The 21105-nt window shown below is 41.3% G+C and overlaps 2 protein-coding genes and 1 non-coding gene across 3 annotated transcripts; 1 reads left to right on the top strand and 2 right to left on the bottom strand.

The window, feature by feature from the left end:
* Positions 1-905: 905 nt before the first annotated feature.
* On the bottom strand, positions 906-5145 carry LOC119734945 (cytochrome b-245 chaperone 1-like). The gene is made up of 5 exons (XM_038208587.1): positions 4964-5145; positions 4137-4252; positions 2910-3003; positions 2113-2257; positions 906-1322 (listed from the first exon to the last, which is right to left on the bottom strand). The coding sequence occupies exons 1-5, from the start codon at positions 5049-5051 to the stop codon at positions 1166-1168; spliced, it is 600 nt and encodes a 199-aa protein (XP_038064515.1). The 5' UTR covers positions 5052-5145; the 3' UTR covers positions 906-1165.
* Positions 5146-5180: 35 nt separating this feature from the next.
* LOC119734944 (40-kDa huntingtin-associated protein-like) lies at positions 5181-12213 on the top strand. Its single transcript, XM_038208586.1, has 12 exons — positions 5181-5281; positions 5711-5757; positions 6676-6748; positions 7526-7685; positions 7816-7884; positions 8349-8411; positions 8888-8945; positions 9419-9573; positions 10069-10150; positions 10792-10841; positions 11357-11412; positions 11944-12213. Exons 1-12 carry the CDS (start codon positions 5223-5225, stop codon positions 12029-12031), a joined length of 960 nt encoding a protein of 319 aa, XP_038064514.1. The 5' UTR covers positions 5181-5222; the 3' UTR covers positions 12032-12213.
* Positions 11456-11528, bottom strand: Trnaa-ggc. Its single transcript has one exon. It is a non-coding gene; the product is annotated as a tRNA-Ala (tRNA).
* Positions 12214-21105: the final 8892 nt, after the last annotated feature.

Below are 21105 nucleotides of genomic sequence, written 5' to 3'. Positions count from 1 at the left end.
ACTACAACCAAAATAACAATATTACAATAGCAAACTATGGAGCAGTTGGTTTGTTGCTTCTGTCTAGATTGGTTTATTTGTTTAGTACTCATTAAAAACAAAAGATGCAAGTGTCACGTTATTTTTCGTCAATCCAAACTAGGGAGATATTTGAATGGGTGGTGAGTATTCGTTCATTAGTTTGTTTTTTGGTTTGTTTCCAAGTCTCTTCATTTTCTTCTTGTTTGTTGTTGTTTTACTTTTCAATATCGCTGCAGAGAACAATTTTCTCATGCCATGGGACCAATGAGGACTTCGTGTAGGACGTTAATGACTCAACTCGAATCACAAGTTTCTGCGACTTGACTCGAGTCACAAATTTCTGCGACTTGACTCGAGTAATAGGCAAATGAGTCAAATTGAGTCACTGCAAGAAAATGACTCGACTCGAGTCACTGCAAGCAACTGACTCAACTCAAGTTAAGTCTAGCTCTCATCAAAAGACTTGACTTGAAGTGTAGTCAACACTCGAGCCCCAAAACTGCGCAGAAAAAAAATTGAAAAAAAAACCTGTCACAAACAACTTTCCAGTTACTAATGTTAGCCTCCCTACTTCATGTCAAATTCATAAAAATAGAAACAAACAAATGCTGACTCGACTTGACTCGACTCGACTCAACTCGAGCACACCATGTGAATCAACTTGACCTTGTTGACCAAATGACTCAGCTCGAACCACTGTTTTAAAATGACTCGACTCGACTTGAGTTGCAAAATCCAGTGACTCATTACAACACCTGGCTGTATGACCACTCACAAGTTCAATGCTTTGTGTTTCCCTTTGTCCCTGTAAAAACACTCTCCCATAGACTAAGCACACAAACCTACATGTACTACAGAGGACTGTTTTGAACAAAAGACCCAACTCCCGAGGACTGAAAGGATATGTTGTTCTGTGTGTCGGTCCTCGGGGGTCATGTAGAACACGTACATATACACGACTGATTTTGGGCAAGACTGCTGTGATAACCAAAACAGATCTACAAGTGGGCGCTAGATGCACAGTGCCGAATGCCTTTGTATTTCTGTCATATCTAAATAGTCCACAAACATAGGAGAAAACCACAATGACGTCAGTTCTCAATGTGGCCGAGTTTTTTTGAGTAACTGAGCACTCAGTGAGTGATCACTCCTTGGTTTTTGCCTCGTCATTGACCTCGGCATCTGAGGATGACGAGGAGGAATAGTTTTCTTCGGTTGTCTGTCCGACAAAATATTCCTGATTTTTCGTTAATTCTTCCTGCAGGAAATCTTTGATCATGTCTGCTATCTGTTGATGATCTCTGTCGGGAAACAAAAATACAAACAAAAACAAATCATTCAAGATGTAAACAATTCATTTTTTTCATTTGAAATTTCACCAACTCAATTTCAATTGCCAATTAAACTGTTCGTCACAATTACAAGTTTGATGTCAACAGATTTTGCACCGATTCTGAAATATTTCTTACCCTAAACTGTCTGTTATTTGACTCTTTTAATTATGGAATATTTAGTGCGTTTATTGGGAAGAAATTAAAGCAATGCACAACAGGTGTGGAGCCAATTAAACCATGCACAACCTTATGATCACGAAACACAATTCCGTCTATAGAAGTCTTTATTTCCAAAAATCAGTCAATTGAGTGATCGTTGGAAATCTCTGTGATTGTGATGCAATCAAGATAAATGAGTCGTTTGTCGACCCTGGTCAATTTTTGTTTTTTTTACAGATTTGAAAAGGGCCCAATCTCAGCATTACTGCTGTTTAAACCGCGTACTGATACCATCTCTAGTTCAAAAATTATGGAAGTTGGAACACCAAGAGATGTGATGAAGTGATGTGATGAAGTGGCCCTATTTTGGCCTGTATCTCCAAATGAATGTTCCTGACAAACGACTCATTTAGCCTGATTGCATCACATTTCTTGACTTCTTCTAAATGACAGCAAGCCAGATGGAATAATTTCACGGGGTATTTAGTACCAGTACGATCTTTAATTCAAGTAAGTTTTTGGATAATAATTTGGTATTTTACTTTTGGGATAAATGCAAATTATCGTATGATTTGACTTTCAAGCATTTGAGACTCACTTTGAATTTCCCAGCGTGCATTTCTCTGTGACTGGTAGCACCATTCCAGAGGTCATCTGGAGAGCAACGTAGTAGCCACGCCCAAAGAATTTAATATCCTCCTGCTCGACTTCAACACTACAAACCTCCGAAATATCAGCAACAACTGCCAAAATAAAAGCAACATCAAACAACAAACAAATAACACAGGAGAACAAACATTTCCAAATTCAAACTTTTCTGTTTCGGGACGGAAGAGTTCTGAAGACAAATTGTTTACTTTTAGAAAAGATAGGCCTATTTTTATTTTTCAGTTGTTGGAAAAATTGAGTAAATCACTATATATTCTGCAGTTTATTCTGGGGATTGTGAGTTAAAGATGAGTTTGAGTCCGGCCTATTGCGTTGTGTGTGTCCCAAGGCAAGACACTTTACACTAATTGCTTCTCCTCAACTAAGAATGAAATGGGTGAGTACTATGAAGGCAGAGTTTTTATTGTGTTTCAATAAGCATCAATCGCAGCATCAATGTGTGCACATTGTCATTTGCATTGTTACGTCCCAACTACGGCATCATCCCAACTATAGTTGGTACGATGCCAACTACAGATAGGATCATTCCAACGATTGTTCAGACTGTCCAAACAATAGTTGGGCCAGTTCCAACCATCGTTGGGACCATTGCTATTTAGTTGGGGCGTAACATCATTTTCAATTAGGAATAGAAAAACCATCTGAAATTTTTCAATACTCTGAATGCTTTTATTTTGTTTGTTGTCCAACGACAGTTTTCAGAAGATGGCTCGTGAGCGTTCTTACCACTCCTGGCTTTCTGGAACGGCATGATGAGTCTCTCCAGTAAGCGATCCCTCTCCAGCTTGATCAGGGATGAACCACGGTCAATGATACAACTCTAATAAAAAAATATAATTTTTTTTTTAAACTGGCCAATAAACAATTTTTGTTTCATTGTAGACAGTAAAACTGCACCAAATATATCTACAAAAGTGCAGTTTAGGCCACAAAAAAATAATGGTTCCGCTTCCGGTTACCCTACCTACCCTATTTCGACAGCCCCTACATGTACCCTAATTTTATTTAGGGAAAAATGAGGAAAAATACCAGAAAACCATCAATTACTACAATTTACCCTTGACTACACACAGACACCTCCATATGACTGTACACACAAAAAATTGCAAAACAAATTCCCTACCTACCTACTCTATTTTCAAATGCCATGTAATCAGAAGCAGATTTTTTTTTTTTTTGGCCTTATATGTCATCGTGCAGATACCTTACCCAATGACTGTCTTTGCCAACATGAAATGTTTGACCTAATCCTCCTTTACAGACCTCAGCTTGAGTTAAGAATCATAGATGTGTTAACATATGTTCATCATGTCATGCATCAATGACCCTCAATTACAACAATGGTCTTATCACTGAATGGCCTATATAACCATAAAAGTTGTTTTCATCTATTTGGCCACAAAAAAAAGTCTCCGGTTTCTGGTATGGAGCTTGCCCAAAAAGTGGTGCGGCGACGCGGCTTTTTTTTTTTTTTTTACCCGTTTTTTTTTTTTTTTTTTGCTTCAAATGTCGGCTGATGACTACAAATGGTGCCCGACTAAACTTAGTGCAAATATATGGGAGTCCAGAGAGGCCACATAAAGCTTATTCTCGATCATAACCCCATCTAAAAACACGTTAAAATTGTGCAGCAGCAGGATTCCAGTCAAACCAGTGAGTTTGGCGGTTTTGAGACATCATCTTGTATTGAAAAAAAAACTTTTTTATTTTGCCGACGCACATGGCTACGGCGACGCGCGCGCATACCAGAAACCGGAGACTTTTTTTTTTTTGGCCTTACAGACCTCAGCTTGAGTTAAGAATCATAGATGTGTTAACGTATGTTCATCACGTTATGCATCATAAAATGACCCTCAATTACAACAATGGTCTTATCACTGAATGGCCTATACAGCCACATAAGTTGTTTTCATCTATTTGCTCTTCTACATAATTACGTGAAGATAAACCAACCTCCCAGTCATCAAGAGATGAAATGGCAACAAAGACAGTGCAGAAGAACCAGAAGAGCTTCCAGAGAATTCCTTCATCGGAGTAGATCAACAGACCCACTCCCATTGATACAATACCTGGGGATTATTAAAAAGGAAATGGCTTTACACAGTATTGAGAGTCCCAGATTGTCGGACTAGCTTTCATCCATCAGTTCCTGTGGCCGACTCAAAGCATCCTGCCTGTTACTCCAACTTTATACCCTAAACAGTCAGGGGCTTTAATTTTTTTTTGGGGGGGGGGAGATGAATGAGGATGCAGCTGACAAAACATAACACGAAAATAGAATGTGTTGATCACCGCAACGCACTTTTCAAGATTTAAAAAAGAGGTCATTTTGGAATGATGAAAACAATCTTTACTCTAAATTGGCCAAAAATAAAAAGTGGACAACCACCAAAACAGTGGCCTCAGTTGGCTACATGTTTAAAAAAAAAAGTTGTTTTTTACATAAGATGAAATTTTTGCATCGGGGTGATGTAAATCATGACATGTTATTCTTTCCTCGACAGTTTTGACCCTGCAAAGTGTGTTATTTTGTCACACGCACCTTTAACAACAACAAAAATACTTTGTACGGAAATAAATAGTCTAAAACTTAAGTGTAATTTATGCTAATGAAAAAGGCACATGTAGCATGAACAACCGGTCCCCATAACGCCAATTAAAATGCAGGTTATGGCATTGAAAATGAATACTACATAAACGGGCCTGTCATTTTGAGATGACGAATTCGTCACACCATGGAGGTAGATTCTCCATGCTCACACTCACACTGTCACACTCACCAATAAAAGTTGCCCATGATCTCATACCAGGAGCTCTGGCCAGATGTAATTTTGACTTTGAACGACTCAGAACAGTCATATAAGCCATCGTCTGTTCGAAGGATCTGGAACCCCAAGAGGAAGTCAATTCAAGAAAAGAGTGCACCACCAAACCCGGAAATACAAAAAAAACCTGAGTGACGCACGTGTTTTGTCCAGTGGTAAATAAACAGCGCCCTCAAGAGTTCAGATTCCACACCCGGCTGCGCTCAGGAAAAAAATGGACAGAGACACAGATTTTCTGGGCAGATATCGCTCCATTTCCAGTAAATTAAAGAAGTGAGTTTACGTAAATTATATGGAAGGTGATCGTCTTTGTTTTTGGAATATAGATTTGTTGAACCAGGGGACGAAGATTACCTGTGATTGCGACGACAATAAATTTAGGGGCCTACTCTTCATCATTATGTCGATGACTGATGACGTTTGGTTTGCCATGTTTTATTTGCATGCATGATCAGTCTGCGAGTCATGATAAATATGGGTTTTTTTTGGGGGGGGGGATCTAAACTTGGACGATTGGTGGATCCATGTGTGGATCTATCTGTACATGCACAATATGGAGCGGGATTGCATGATCTTTCGTAGATTTCATTTCTTTCTCTTTTTTTGTGCCAGGCATGCCAGGTGTGGCCTATGGGAGGGGGGGGGGTAGCTTTTCTAACACGTTATTCATTACTGTTTCATCTCTTTGTTTTCTGCATGAAGACGATTTCTTCGGAAGCCCAATGTTGCCGAAGCAAGTGATCAGTTTGGTAAGATCAGTGGCTAAGTAATCTGACAAACAAAATCAATGCCCAATGAACCTTTCCTGCCATGCCTGCTTGCCAGTCAAACAGTACACATTGACCAATGATATCATGACTTAGGATCAGATGACCGTTTTACATATGTGCCATCGGTCGATTGCGTTGTGCTATTGGTTGATCATGATGCTATCGGTCGATCCCCCTGCCACCAGTCAAACACCTTTTTGTTTCTAATTCACAACTCTGGAGGATTGTTAAGTGAAGTCTGAGATAGCCTACAGAATCGGCCCATTGCGCAACGCGATCAACTGATCACGCAGATCGACCGATTGCACCCAACATAAACATACCCCAAAGGTGGGCGAGGCTTATGGCCAAATTCTGAACAGTCAATTGATGGTGATGCTACGGCCCAACTGTGATAGTGGTCCCAAGTAAAGTACAGTCCAAACAATTCTTCACCGTTTTACCGAACTGGAACGCACGTGGTGTGTGCTGTCAGTTTTGTGAAAACCGCGGAATCAATAACAAAAATGTACGGAGTGCGCGCATGTAGTATAGGGTGTCAGTTTGTGAAAACCAAAATAATTTGTTGGTGACAAATTGCTAGGGAATTCTTGGATGATACAACATTAGTTCTGATAGGTGATATTGTGAGCCAATATTCAGCTTCTAATAGGCAAAAAGCTATTTTTTTTTATTTGCATTGTACTTGGAAGACACATTTCAATACATACAGGTGAAAACGGATAGGAAATTTGCTGTATTGGCATGTTTTGTAGTATATTCATTGGAACAATTGGCCATGAGGCCACAAAGATATATGAAATTAAAATCTAACCTAACCTAATCTGATCTGACTCTTGACGTGAATTCAACCTGAAGACATTTTAGAAATGGAGGAATTGTCTTTATTTTTTCCAGGTTCATTGGTGAAGACCCTTGAGAATCAGGAGTGTGCCTCCTACGCAGCTGTCTGTTGCTTAGCCAAAGCCAGGTATGATGTGAGATTGCTCAGGATTTTCCTGATTTCAGCAACTTTTTGGTCAGTATTTTTTTTGTCCAGATTTTTGTCTCGCCTGGGTGTGGTATGTCTGTGGTATTTTGGTCAAAGTTTCGTAAAATTGGTCTCATTTCAAAAGTTAAGTCCGATTGGAACCAAACTTGGGTCATATAGATGCAGCATGGGAACCTTCAAATGATAATGATGTCAAAGGTCACGCACCAAGGTCAAAGGCCTGTCATTATGGATAATCACAAAAGCAGGCGAGATGCATGGTTCAAGAGCCATCTTGTTTTCCTAATAAGGATTTTAGATCCCCTTCGAACTTTGGAATACCGGCGGTTTTACTGAAAACAGGCAATTCCAGCTACATGTAATGTCGGTGACATAGCTTTAAGAGACCAGTAAATAAACTTAAAAAATGTATTTTTAAAATCTTACATAGGCCTACATCCACCATCTAGTAACGGCCAAGGAGATTACAGACTAGGAGTTTTGGATCATTTCTCTAAATCATTAATTAGATATCATGGTTAATGCTCAAATTGCCCATACGTATACCGTAGACAATACATTGCTGTTGGGCCCTCTGCCGGTTATTTTGTGGAGTTTTCATTTCGCCCCAACTCACCCCAAAAAATCTATGTGATGGGCCCTTGACTGTTGCTCTGAACTTTCCCACGAAACCACAAGATTCCTAACAAGCCAGGCTGTTTTCAGATTTTTCTTCATACTCTTTAAATCCAAGTGTCATTTTGTTTCCCTCCTCAGATGTGAGCACACTTTATCCAACATGCCAGCAGAGGCCGAGGCGTTGGTGAGCGCAGCGCATCACTTCATGCACGCGGAGGAGGGGGACCACGCCCTGAAATGCCCCAGCTTCGAGGAGAATCTCACGGCTGCCATCAACTGCTACAACCATGCTGTTAGGGTGAGTTTTATTACCAGTGTTCAAACTCTGCACCCAATTTTATGAAACTCACTGTAACGACGCATCGTGTGATTTGTGATGTCATAAGTGCAACGCTTTAGAATCTCTCACTTTGGGTTTGTTATCACAGGTGTACATTGAGATGAAGCAACCGGCATTGGCAGCGACACTGTCCATACAACTTGCAGAGTCATTGAGGGTAAGTAGGCGTCAACCTTTAAAGGCAGAGAGGGGCATTTGCTTTGTCATGAATTTTGTTTGGTTCCAATAATAACACCACTCAAAATCCAGAGAAGAATGTTCAAAACCTAACCTGTTGAAGTTTCAGCTCAGTGGATATTACACTTTTCGAGAAAACAGTGGGAAAAACATGCACAATCTTTCGATCATGAAACAAAATTTCGTCAATAGAACTAAAAAATCTATCGTCTTTATTCCAAAAATATGTCGGTTGACTGATCTAAATGACAGCATGCCAGATGGATTTATTTCACGGGGTGTTAAGTACCAGTATGATCTTCAATCCAAGTAAGCTTTTTAGTAATAATTTGGTGGATTCTGACAGATGCTAGGAGAAATCCTTGGAGACACAGGACTTAAAGAATATTTTTTTTTTTCCTGTTTATTTCCCCCTCGTTTAAATTTTTTTTATTGTATTGGCAGAAATTGGAGAAGCGTGGTGAAGCAATGGGGCACTACCAGCGGGCAGCAGATTTACAATATCAGGTAGACGAGACCAACTTCTTCTTTGCACATTCTGTCAATTCAACAGCAATTTTTGTGGAGTGCCGTGGTCCAGTGGTTATGGTGTTCGACTCATGTACTGTGGTACGTAGGTTCGAACCCTGTCAGGGAACACGGTGCCTGTGTTCTTGGGCAAGACACTTTACCACAATTGCCTCTCTTCACCCAGGAGTAAAAAAACGAGTACCTGTGAAGGTAGAGACCAGATTGCACTGATTTCGAGCTGCTGCAAAAAATGGTCTCATGGCCTGATGAACAGGGGTAATAATTGTGAAGCGCTTTGAGACCTTTGCTGTAAAGGGCTATGTAAGCACTGCATGATTATTATTTCTATTATTATTATTAAATTATTGTCCATTGGGAAGCCAGAAATTCATACGTACGATGTAAATAGTTGAAATTTTTTTGCATGTCTTGTAGCAAGTAAGTATTGTTCTCTTTTCTTGATTTACTCACAGAGTCCTTTAGACTGTCTTCATTCTTTGGGGAACGTTGCTTCCTGTAAAATAGAAACGGGTAAGAACTGTATTTATTTTTTTTAAATAATAGTAAATGAAGTCATTGACTGACGATGAAAAAAAAAACCAACCGATACGCAAAATCTGAAGCTCAAAATCCAAATTCCAGACCAGGATTGTTGATTGGAAGAGATTTTCTTATTTTTTAGCTGCGGGAAAGATGCTCTACAAGTTCTCATGTCTTTCCGTTGGTTGGTTGGTTGGTTAGTAACAAACTTCATCAAATGCTTTTTTTTGGCAATCAATCACCTTGTCCCTTAGGCCCTCGCAACAACAAGTGCCTCAGGTCTGCACTGACCAGCTACCAATATATTGCAGTTGAGGAAAATTGGGTCACGAGGTCACTCAAATCGCATTGGGGCTAGCACTGTACTGCACACAAATTGGGTGCGCGACATGCTATAAAACGCTCCATGCACCAACTGACGTTCAACAGCTTCTTTGATCATTTTGAGCTTGTTTTTGTTTCAGGTGATTTTGACGGCGCTCTGGGTGTGCTGACTGAAATGGAATATCTTGCCCAGGAGAGAGGGACCAGTGGCCAGGGGGCCAAGCCCATCGGGGCATTCTCCGACGTCTTGGCAAACTGCCAAGTTTCTCGGGTCCTGCTGCTGATGCTGCTACAGGTAGGAGGAAATGTAGACTTTGAAAAAATGTTTTTATATAAAGCATCTTAGATAATGGTGGAGGGTGTGGCCTAGAAGTTAGGGTTCGTGACTCATGATCTGGGGGTCAGGGGTTCGAATCCAGCTGCTGGTCATATGTTGTGTCCTTGGGCAAGCCACTTCACCTCCACTTGCCTCTCTCCACCCAGGAGTATAAGTGGGTACCGGCATCCCATCCAGGGGGAAAAGAAATAGTCTCAGTCGTTTCATGCCAACGAAACCGGAAATAAACACTAGCCCGATGGGCCATGTTGACTCGTAACAGACTTAAATAATAAAAAAAAAATCTCAGATAATGAGTGTACAATAATAACAATGATCTCCTAGTAGTGGGTCGACCTTTTTACAACTCTTTTTTTTAGCCAACTGACTGCAGCCATTTTGGGAGTAATAATTTCTACACCCCATGTACAAACCATTTTATTCAATAATTTAATTTTTTTTCGCCATCTGTAGCCGACGCCTCAGCGCATCAGACCAGAACATGCCCAGACATTAGAGAGATATGCCTGGGAATCAACTGAGGAAAGTAGCCCAGGTGAGGATGGATTTGCTAATTTACTGGAAAAAAATGTGGCCTACGTGTATATCTGGTTTAATAAACACATGGTCTAGTCTGTATGTCCCTTCTGTTTACCAGTCTCTAAAAGCAGAAATGGTTTTCAAATAATTAAATAGAACGAGTTTAGTGAGCTTGCCATTTTGCTTTCGCAATTCTTGTTGCACTGTAACTTTTATTTTGCAAGTTATATTCATCAAAGCGGAAGACTTTGTTTTGTTTAAGAAGTTTTTTTATGGGCAATTCTTTTGGCAAAGAATATGAACCTTTCAATGTGCCTTAAAAACAAAAACTCACAATAAAACTTGCATTTTGCATCTAAAAACAAGATGCCAAAAATGACCACTTGAAATCAATATTGTTAAACAAAATTCGACCAAATTCCATCCACTGGCACACCACTCAAATGAAAGGTCTTGTTGTCCCCTTTAATTTGATACCGCATATAAGGTTGTGATGCTTGTAGTTCTGAAGATTTCATAAATTTCTCACGCTTCAACCATATCCACTTTTACAAGGAATCGCCGGTATGCAAGACAAATCTGATATGAAAGGAATGAATGATATTTTACACTATCATATTAGAATGAAATTTTTTTTCTCTCTTAATTTCTTCGTAGTTGTTGAATGTTTAAGTGAGGAGCTTTTCCTTCTGATGCAGTCAGTGGTGGTAAGTTATTCCAACTAAATTTCTTCAAAATTGATTGACAAAAACAAATTGTACACATTAATTGTACACACAAATGTAATGCTCAAACAATATTTTGTCTCTATACTTGAGAAATGACGATAGATATCCTGGCTTTCTGGGCAGGAGAAATGAATATCTGATGACTACTTAAAGTAAAATGTTTACACATGCAAATCATGCCGAGGTGTGAGAATTCTTTTCATTTTATCAGACAGATAATGTCCATGCCGGAGCTAATTAACCATGATAGAATCTAATTAATTATTCCAAGAAATGATCCAAAACTCCTTGACCACAGACGATGGATGTATAAGATTGGCAAAATACTTTTTCAGGTGTATTCATTGAGCTCTTAAAAAGCTCCGTCACAGACTTCACATAATGCTCGAATCGCCTGTTTTATTTGCCTATAAAAAGGTGCCCCTTTTACAAAGTTTAGGATTTTTCTTCTTTTGCCTCAAGAAAATTGTCCTGTGAATTTTCTGTCTTCACAGATGGCGTGTCAGTCAAGGGACATAGACTCGTTACAAGCACTGCAGGCTGACCTGTGGTAAGCACACTGACAACGGCTTGAAACATTTCTACAAAGAAGTTGACTGGAGCAGGGTTTGAACCTGCGACCTCCGGATTGCCGTTCCGGTGCTCTACCAACTGAGCTATCCAGCCCTATGTTTGCGGTTCCCCATTTCTGTCAATGTGTTAGTTCAAGGGGCGCTAGTCGCCATAAACCCGTATGCCACGTAGCCAGGGATCACAACGGAAGTCACGATGCTAGCAACATTAGCAATGCTGCAAACCTAGATAGCTCAGTTGGTAGAGCACTGGAATGGCAGTCCAGAGGTCGCGGGTTCAAATCCCGCTACAGTCAAGTTCTTTCCTCAACTTCAGTTTTTTTGTAATGCACCCAGTCAGTTTCCCATTGTGGTTTATTTGAAAGTTTATCTGTGTGTTCAAATGTCTGTCTGTGGTCAGCATTATTATTGTGCATCGACCTGTTGAAGTATCAATTAACTGGTGGAATTATAAAGTTGTAAAAAAACTGCTCGTTTTTCTACAATGTACATTTGTATTTTTTTTACAGGAATCATCTGACATCCGAACAGAATCATCTTCTACATCTTGTCATAACCAAACTCTCACATGCGGACCAAGAAACGACATACGAGTAACTTTTTTTTTTATATTGGTGTTAGGGAGACACATAGCTACAAGTTTAAGCTTAAAATCTGCCGTTCAAGTATCACAGTTTCATGTGTGTGTAGCTTTTTTTTTGTCAGGTCAATATAACTAGGGATGCAGTTAAGTCCATCACAAGTTCAGTCGTAAGTCCAGTCACAAGTAAATCACAAGTCCAGTCACAAGTCCAGTCACAAGTCCAGTCACAAGTCCAGTCACAAGTCCAATCACAAATCCAGTCACAAGTCCAGTCACAAGTCCAGTCACAAGTCCAGTCACAAGTCCAGTCACAAGTCCAGTCACAAGTCCAGTCACAAGTCCAGTCACAAGTCCAATCACAAGTCCAATCACAAGTCCAGTCACAAGTCCAGTCACAAGCAAATCACAAGTCCAGTCACAAGTCCAGTCACAAGTCCAGTTACAAGTCCAGTCACAAGTCCAGTCACTAGTCCAGTCACAAGCAGCAGTGGATGAACAATAACAAAGGAATGCCTTTGTCAAAGCTCATTTGAATAGCTTGGGAGTTGAATTGGGACCGGGGGACTTGTGATGGACTTGCAGGGACTTGTGCTGGACTGGATTACATGGGCCTTGTTCACGAGTCGGCCATATTGGATTGAGAGTGAAGTAAAATCTTCATTTTTTGGAACTTGTGTAGAGAAATGAAAGCAGTGACATTACAAATTAATGCCAGTCTGCTCTGATGAATCTTGTAAAATTTGTGATTAAACATACTGTAATGTTTTAAGCCACATTTAAAAAAAAAAAAAAAGTGAGGCTATAGTGAATAAATAGTCTGGCACCATCCCATTCAACAGTTCACAATTTATGAAATACATTCAGGGAACCCGACAAAAATGGCCAACTCGTGCATAAGGCCCATACAACAGCAGCTGCTGTACAAATATAATGAGTAAAAATTGTATTAGATAATTGTGATCTGGTTTAAATCATAAAACTGTCTTGGATATTATGTTGAATTCTGTCATTCAGTCTGTTTTTACACAAAGCTAAGAAAATCTTGTGGAGAAAATACTTCAAGGCTAAACTTAAAATGAAACAACTCCTTTTTTTGTTCTCGAGAGCTATCACAGTTGTCCCCTGAACGTTACCAAATGTGTATAAATCTGTATGGTTATTTCCTTAAATTATTTGTAATAGTAAAATCTATTGATCATAAAGAATCAAGTTTATCCTTTTGCTTCAGAATGAACTCACAGTGGCATGACTTTTTGTGTAAGGCATTTGCACAAGTTTGGTAAGATTATCACATATTTGCAGGGATTGCCACGGATTGGGAAAATTTAAGCCAGAATTTGTTCAAGATGATAATGATTGCATTAAAAAAAATATTGAACAATACAGTAAAAAGTTTCGTTATTCATAGCCCTTTTGAGCCTCTTGAGTTTCTCTTTCTTCTAGATTGAACATACGCGGAAAAAAAGTATACAGTTACAAACGTATGATACCCGAGAATTGTGCCATGATGCAAGTAAGGACATACATTATCTTTGTTTCAATTTCATAGGTTTTGATTTTATTTTATTGTTAATGTAAAACGATCACTTCCTTGTGGCCTAAATGAGCACTTTCATTAAAAGGAACAAAGTTGGAATAAGTGCAAACACTTTCACTCCATGTACATGAGCTGAAATTGAATATGGCTCTATCTAGCCCTTCATCGCCAAATATGGTGATGTGGACAGATATGCAAATGAGGGACGTCTGTATGCAAATGAAGTGTATCAGCCACTCAAAGAAACCTATGCAGATGAGAAGGCGTTGCAGTATGCAAATGAATGAAGGGAACTCTATGCCAATAAGCCTATGTACCGATGACGTCCACTTTGTTTACATGTGCACTTTCCTATGGAGCCAGTGGGGGCCCACGGTCCACTGAGCACCATAGGAAAGCACACTCGTAAACAAGGTGTGACGTCATCAGTACAGAGGCTTATTGGAAAAACCCATAATGGTTATTCTCGGTTTTTATATCCATATGGTGGTTTCCCCCCTTTTTTGTTCAATGTGCAATTTCTCCCTCCCACCTCCATGGTCTGAGTATCATCCGTTGTTCAACGGAGCCCGCTCCGTATTCAACGTCTGGTGTGTGTGTACATGCAAATTGTATGTGACCCCGTACGCCAACCAATAGGAGTCGACTTTAGAAATTATGACATCAGTTTGATCAGAAATGTGAACTAAGGTATTAATTGATTGGCCAATTTGGCTGCCATGTTTTTGTAATACAACGGGTTACGGAAGACCCGATTGAAGGCGCCCGCTGAATGGTCAGAATCTGGAGATCAAGACGCAGTCTAGTTTTGCATAATTAATCACCGAATCTGCTGGCATATCATAGAACATTGCTGTGAAAGGGGATTTCCATGGTCTCACGAAAATCTTGTGCAACACGTACACAGTCTGTGCAAACACATTCCGATATGAGACGCACAGCCACACTACTGCGTATGCTTTTGATATTGCATATATACATAGACACAGTTTAGACAAGAAAAGAAAAGTTTCACTTTTGGGGTTTAGACACCCCCCCCCCCCCCCCCCCCCCCCCCCACTTTTAGGACATTTTGTGAAAATGATAGAACAAGGTGCATCTGGTTTTGTAATATGCTCTCACCGCTTTCAATTTTAGTTTCATTAAGACTGATCATATAAATGTGTCAGCCAGTCCATGTGGATTAAAAAGGAATGCTTGCAGTTTCTAAGAGTCATACAGCTTCAAGATTCCACCAGGCTTTTATTACACTCATTTATCAGAAAATTGGACCACGTAGGTTCAAGAGTTTGTCATCCGTTGTTGATCCATTCAATGTATTAACAGCCATGCAGAATAATTCAGAATTCTATCAAGCCCAAAACAATTTGTACAGGAAAAATGCAGACTACACTGCCATCGCGTCTGAAGCCACCTTGTACTTGGTACCGGTCGGCCTATTGTTGAACGCGATGTTTCTGTACGTCGTGGCGCGTATACGATCCATGCGGTCCATCATCAATGTCTACTTGGGCAACTTGGCGGTGGCTGATAGCATTTACCTTGCGAGTGCGCTCACTAGTACAGTGGCAGCAGTGCCTGTAGAAGCAGCATGGCCTCGGGTAGTCGTTGGGTGTATCTCAGTTTCGAGCAACGTGGCATCCTACTTGATCGTGACAGCATTGGCTGTGGAGAGGTATTCGGCCATTTGCCAGCCATTTGCTATGCGAGCATCATCTAGCAAAACTAGAGCTGCCAAAAGACTGGCTGTAATATGGACAGTCGCACTCATCATAGGGAATGGCTATGATTCTGCATGCCGTTGGGATGGAGGGGCGACGTCACAGACCATCGTTGTTGCTCTGCTGCTAATCTTATTTACAGTGGGACTGATCACCAATGCCGCCCTGTATAGTGGGATCGTCAAGAAACTACGGCAGCAACCACAGATGACGTCAACAGCTGACCATCAGCAACGACTGCGCCGTGTTGTTCTCATGCTCATTGTAAACACTGCATTGTTTTTCATCCTCAACGTCACAAGCGTTGCCCAAATGATCTTTCACTTGATCCTCCTTTGGTCCAACATGTCTGTTTTGAGTACCTTCAAAACTTTCCCATCCTTTGGAAAAATGGCACTGGTCAGGTACATTTTCGTTTTGATCAGTTGTTCGGTGGACCCTCTGGTGTACAGCGGTGCAAACTCAGATTACCGAGCAGCCGTAGTGCAGGCATTCCCGTGTCTCAATCCGAAGTGTTGTCGCCGCTGTTTCCGGAAAGGCAAAGATCGCCCACAGCAGCCAGCAGTGCAGATTGGTTTGCAAGAAAACCTAATCCACCATGATGCCCCGCAGCAGCCAGCAGTGCAGATTGAACTGCAAGAAATCTGCCACGGCCAAGATACCCCACAGCAGCCGGCACAGCAGATTGAACTGCAAGAAATCTGCCACGGCCAAGATACCCCACAGCAGCCGGCACAGCAGATTGAACTGCAAGAAATCTGCCACGGCCAAGATACCCCACAGCAGCCGGCACAGCAGATTGAACTGCAAGAAATCTGCCACGGCCAAGATACCCCACGGCAGCCGGCACAGCAGATTGAACTGCAAGAAATCTGCCACGGCCAAGATACCCCACAGCAGCCGGCACAGCAGATTGAACTGCAAGAAATCTGCCACGGCCAAGATACCCCACAGCAGCCGGCACAGCAGATTGAACTGCAAGAAATCTGCCACGGCCAAGATACCCCACAGCAGCCAGCACAGCAGATTGAACTGCAAGAAATCTGCCACGGCCAAGATACCCCACAGCAGCCGGCACAGCAGATTGCACTGCAAGAAATCTGCCACGGCCAAGATACCCCACAGCAGCCGGCACAGCAGATTGAACTGCAAGAAATCTGCCACGGCCAAGATACCCCACAGCAGCCGGCACAGCAGATTGAACTGCAAGAAATCTGCCACGGCCAAGATACCCCACGGCAGCCGGCACAGCAGATTGAACTGCAAGAAATCCACCACGGCCAAGATACCCCACGGCAGCCAGCACAGCAGATTGAACTGCAAGAAATCCACCACGGCCAAGATACCCCACAGCAGCCAGCACAGCAGATTGAACTGCAAGAAATCCACCACGGCCAAGATACCCCACAGCAGCCAGCACAGCAGATTGAACTGCAAGAAATCCACCACGGCCAAGACACCCCACGGCAGCCAGCACAGCAGATTGAACTGCAAGAAATCCACCACGGCCAAGATACCCCACGGCAGCCAGCACAGCAGATTGAACTGCAAGAAATCCACCACAGCCAAGACACCCCACAGCAGCCAGCTCAGCAGATTGAACTGCAAGAAATCTACCCCACACAAGATATCCCCCAAATAAAGTAATTATCCCTTCTGTTACAAAAACATCACATTTCTTGTCATTCTTTTTCAGTAGAAAAGATTTTATCTACATGTCAATACCACTGGTTTTCCTCACACTGAAATGAAATGGACAGTAATTAAAAAAATAGAAAGCTGGTCTTCACATTTTATTCCATAAAGATTCATTATTGACAGTTTTCTTAATGTAAAACACTGTTTTCGTTAACTACTGAACACAGAAAGGCTACCTACTTACATGTGTGAATTATTTAAGTCTCACTTCTTTATGAAGTGAAAAATTGGGTATATTTCTGTTCATGCAGCCATTGCTTTAAGTCAACATGGACCCAGTGTGCTTACCGTAAGTAAATAAATTAAGCTTAAAGGCATTTAGGATCATTTGAATTTATACCAAAAGTAACCTACCAACTTATTACCAAAAAGCCTACAGTGGAGTCGCTATACCGAACACCGCTATACTAAACATTCGGCTGTACTGAACATCATCCTTGGCTCCCATTTTTTTGTACAAAACCAACTGCACATTGTTGTTGAAAAATGTCAACAGAAGAGTGACAAGTGACTATTATTTCCCCAAGGAAAAAATGGGGAAAGCCCCCCATTGCTGTGGGTTGTAAGCTCAAAAACTACATGTAATTACATAATTCAATAGTCGGCACGTGTTCAAAGTCGTCTTTCAGTAACTGCCAGGGCATGCAGGGGGAAGTTCTGAAGGGCGCTTTTTATTGAAAAGTGATTACCGGAGCACCGACAGCTTAAAATCACCATACCGAACGATTACAATTACGAACAATTTCTGTGGATCCCGCGATGTTCGTTATAGCAGCGTTCCACTGTGTTATGATTGAAGATTGTACTGGTACTAAACACCCTGTGAAATTCCTCCGTCTGGCTTGCTGTCAATTAGAAGAAATCAAGAAATGTAGGTGATTTTCAACTATCAGTGACTGATGTATTTTTTAAGTTGTGCATGGATTTTCACTGTTTTCACGAAAAGTGTAATATCCACTGAGCGGAACCTTCAACAGGCTAGGTTTTTAACATTCTTCTTTGGATTTTGAGTGGTATTATTTGGAAATTAACAAAATTCATGTAAAGCAAATGATCCAAAATATGCCTTTTATATAAACGCAGAATCACATGGTTTGCAGAGCCGTGAAATTGGCCATGCCCACTTTATCGTTTCTGAAGAGCGCAACACTGATATCCCCTTAAAAAAAGTGGTCGGGATCCCGACATATCCCGCCGGGATTCCCGGTACATCCCACCGGGATACGTTGGGATAAGTCGGGATGGATGTATCCCGACGGGATACATCGGGATAGCTTATGTCGGGATCCCGACCCAAGGTGGGATGAGTCGGGATCCCGATGGAATTTTGGTCAGAATCCCGACCGAAGGCGGGATAAGGTGGGATCCCGATCAGCTCATCCCGGCATATGTTGGGATAAGTCGGGATGGATGTATCCCGACGGGATACATCGGGATAGCTTATGTCGGGATCCCGACCCAAGGTGGGATGAGTGATGGAATTTTGGTCAGAATCCCAACCGAAGGCAGGATGAGTTGGGATAAGGTGGGATCCCGATCAGCTCATCCTGGCATACGTTGGGATAAGTCGGGATGGATGTATCCCGACGGGATACATCGGGGTAGCTTATGTCGGGATCCCGACCCAAGGTGGGATGGGTCGGGATCCCGATGGAATTTTAGTCAGAATCCTGACCGAAGGCGGGATGAGTTGGGATAAGGTGGGACGAAGTAAGGGCTCGAATTTGGGGGGGGGGGGAATCCTCAAGACCGCAGGGCTTGTTGCTCAGAACTTTTACTGGACCGGAACATTTTTTAATACAAGACCGAAGTCATGATCTGAGAAGAAAAAAATCAAAACACTACAAAAACGCACCATTGACCAAAGTTAACAAGTTTGTTCATAGGCCTACTTCTGCGCCTGTGCAAGTTTTTTCACTCGCAGATCGCTTAGGAGGCAGTTTGGGCTTTGAAACACCATCAAGAAATTTTCACATACCTTCTTTTTACACAACGTTTGCTGCCACAGAAAAAAAGGAAATCAGTTTTGACAGGACAATATCATTCATTATCAACAATTGTTGTCAAGATTTAGCATACGGTGCGGTGCCGGTGAAGCATGACGTTCGGAAAAGAGACCTAACTTTTAATCCATGCATTGTCCTTAGGACAAAACCAATCAGCAAATATTGCAATAAAGCAAGTTTTTTAGCGATCCATGAATGCGTTGGTGTCTCAAATGCTGAGGGAAAATGTGGTCGCGTAAAACTACTACTGGTGTCCGGCGTAGCCAGTGTGGGCTGGCCCGCGCCCGCACGCCGGGCCGGCCCGCGCCCGCACGCCGGGCCGGCCGGGGCCGGCCGCGGCCGGGATAGGAAGCAATTCCCGGTGATTATTTCTCATCGTCATTATCTACAATTATTATTTTTTAAATAACAAAAATGAGATTTCTCCTTCACATTGTGTTGTATCATATTGAAATTGCAATCGCCAACGACTTTTTCTGTCTGAGACCTCAATGGTTTTACAATTTCTCTCCCTGCTGATCGGATGGCTACCTCCATGGTTTTATTTACAAATTTAAAATCGGAACTACTGCTACTACGGCAGCGCTACACAACACAAGGCTTCTTGAAATATGAAATGTTCATGCGATTTGTTTTCGCACTTAATATTGACAAAGTAAATCCCAAGTTTTTATAAAACATATTGAAGAACTACTAAAAATGGTTAAACAGAGAGCATCGATCTTGGAACAATTTATACATTGTAAACATAATCTAAAATTTGAAAACAGAAGAAACTTTACAGGAGCAAAAGTATCAATCATTGAAACAAATAAAACAAAATTTCTTATAATTTTAAACACTTCTGCTTAAAAAAAATCAGGGGAAAGTGGCAAGGAATCGCCTCAGATTGCACCACAGAGCATCTATAGTTCCTAAAAAAAACTTGTTGGCCGTTTTCGAGCATTTGTCAACAAACGAAGGTCACGTGACTTATCTGAATTTAAGTCTTTTTTTTTAACAATAAGCATGATAAGTCATGGTTGTGTTGATTATATTTCTTGTTCTTCTATAATGACCCCTTTCTCTGGTTGTTTATTCACTACAAACCTTGCATTTACCTTGTTATTTATTCATGTGACTTGAGTGAAGTCTACTCAGTGTGACTGGAGACAAGGCTATACAAAGTATTGATTTTTCTAGTGGAGCCAAAAATAGTATTGATTTATGGAGCTGTGATTTTGCACTTGTATTTTGTGAATATTTCTTAGTCAAGGAAAATGAACATTATGTTTAGATTTTAAAGAAGAATTATGCTTATCTTGATTAGAAATGTGTATTATCAAATTATTTGTCATCATAGGTTTGGCTTTAGATCACTTTTGTGGATTGTTCACTTGACGTGAACTGCACGTTGTTAATTCACAGCTCCCAAACCATGCGGTCGTGGCAAGGCCTAGGCTAGGCAGTGCCTGCCCGATCTTTACAGGTAAATGTATTGTACTTTTTTAGGTCATTTTTGAATGCAATTATTTCACCAAAAATCCAGATGATTATTACCTATGTGCCCTTTATTGTATCAGCAAATTATTATAGATTAATATGGTGGTAGTTTTGGAGAATGTAATGAAGTTTTTGGAGAGATTTTTGCTGTAAGATTTAGGGAGCACTGTGACCAAATGCACGAGGGTTAGCAACCCATGTTTGCACAGTTGATGGCACACACAGTGTGACCATGTGCAGTGCGCGTGCGTGAGCAGTACATGTATTGTGATATGTAACTTACAGTAGTTTGTGGTTTAAGAGTGATTTTATGTGGACGTAGGCCTATATTGCATTATTGGGCACTTAATTGTCTGGAGACCAGTTTATAGAAATTCTTACAACTGTCACTGTCATATAGTTTTGGAAAGTTCATGTAAGTTGGTGATCATATTGTGCATTTTAGGGACGGATGTGGGTGCTTGCGGTGTGTGATAGTGTGGAATGTCGGACACTTCGCCCCATTTCCACGTCGCCCCATGTCACGTCGCCCCTAACCACTTCGCCCCATCCCCACTTCGCCCCATTCCCACATCGCCCCATCCCCACATCACCCCATTCCCACTTCGCCCCATTCCCACTTCGCCCCATCCCCACTTCGCCCC

This window comes from Patiria miniata, unplaced genomic scaffold, assembly GCF_015706575.1.
Source record: "Patiria miniata isolate m_02_andy unplaced genomic scaffold, ASM1570657v1 HiC_scaffold_28, whole genome shotgun sequence".
NCBI lineage: Eukaryota > Metazoa > Echinodermata > Asteroidea > Valvatida > Asterinidae > Patiria > Patiria miniata.
Note: the sequence above shows the minus strand (reverse complement) of the source record. Positions and strands in the feature narration are given on the sequence as shown.

Coding starts and splice junctions, on each gene's coding strand:
- LOC119734945 (XM_038208587.1), bottom strand. CDS start 5,051: ATGGCTTATATGACTGTTCTGAGTCGTTCAAAGTCAAAATTACATCTG. Junction 3,004..4,136: donor CATCTCTTGATGACTGGGAG/GTTGGTTTATCT, acceptor TTTTTTTATTAG/AGTTGTATCATTGACCGTGG. Junction 2,258..2,909: donor GTTCCAGAAAGCCAGGAGTG/GTAAGAACGCTC, acceptor TTATTTTGGCAG/TTGTTGCTGATATTTCGGAG.
- LOC119734944 (XM_038208586.1), top strand. CDS start 5,223: ATGGACAGAGACACAGATTTTCTGGGCAGATATCGCTCCATTTCCAGT. Junction 7,885..8,348: donor AACTTGCAGAGTCATTGAGG/GTAAGTAGGCGT, acceptor TTGTATTGGCAG/AAATTGGAGAAGCGTGGTGA. Junction 11,413..11,943: donor GCACTGCAGGCTGACCTGTG/GTAAGCACACTG, acceptor TTTTTTTTACAG/GAATCATCTGACATCCGAAC.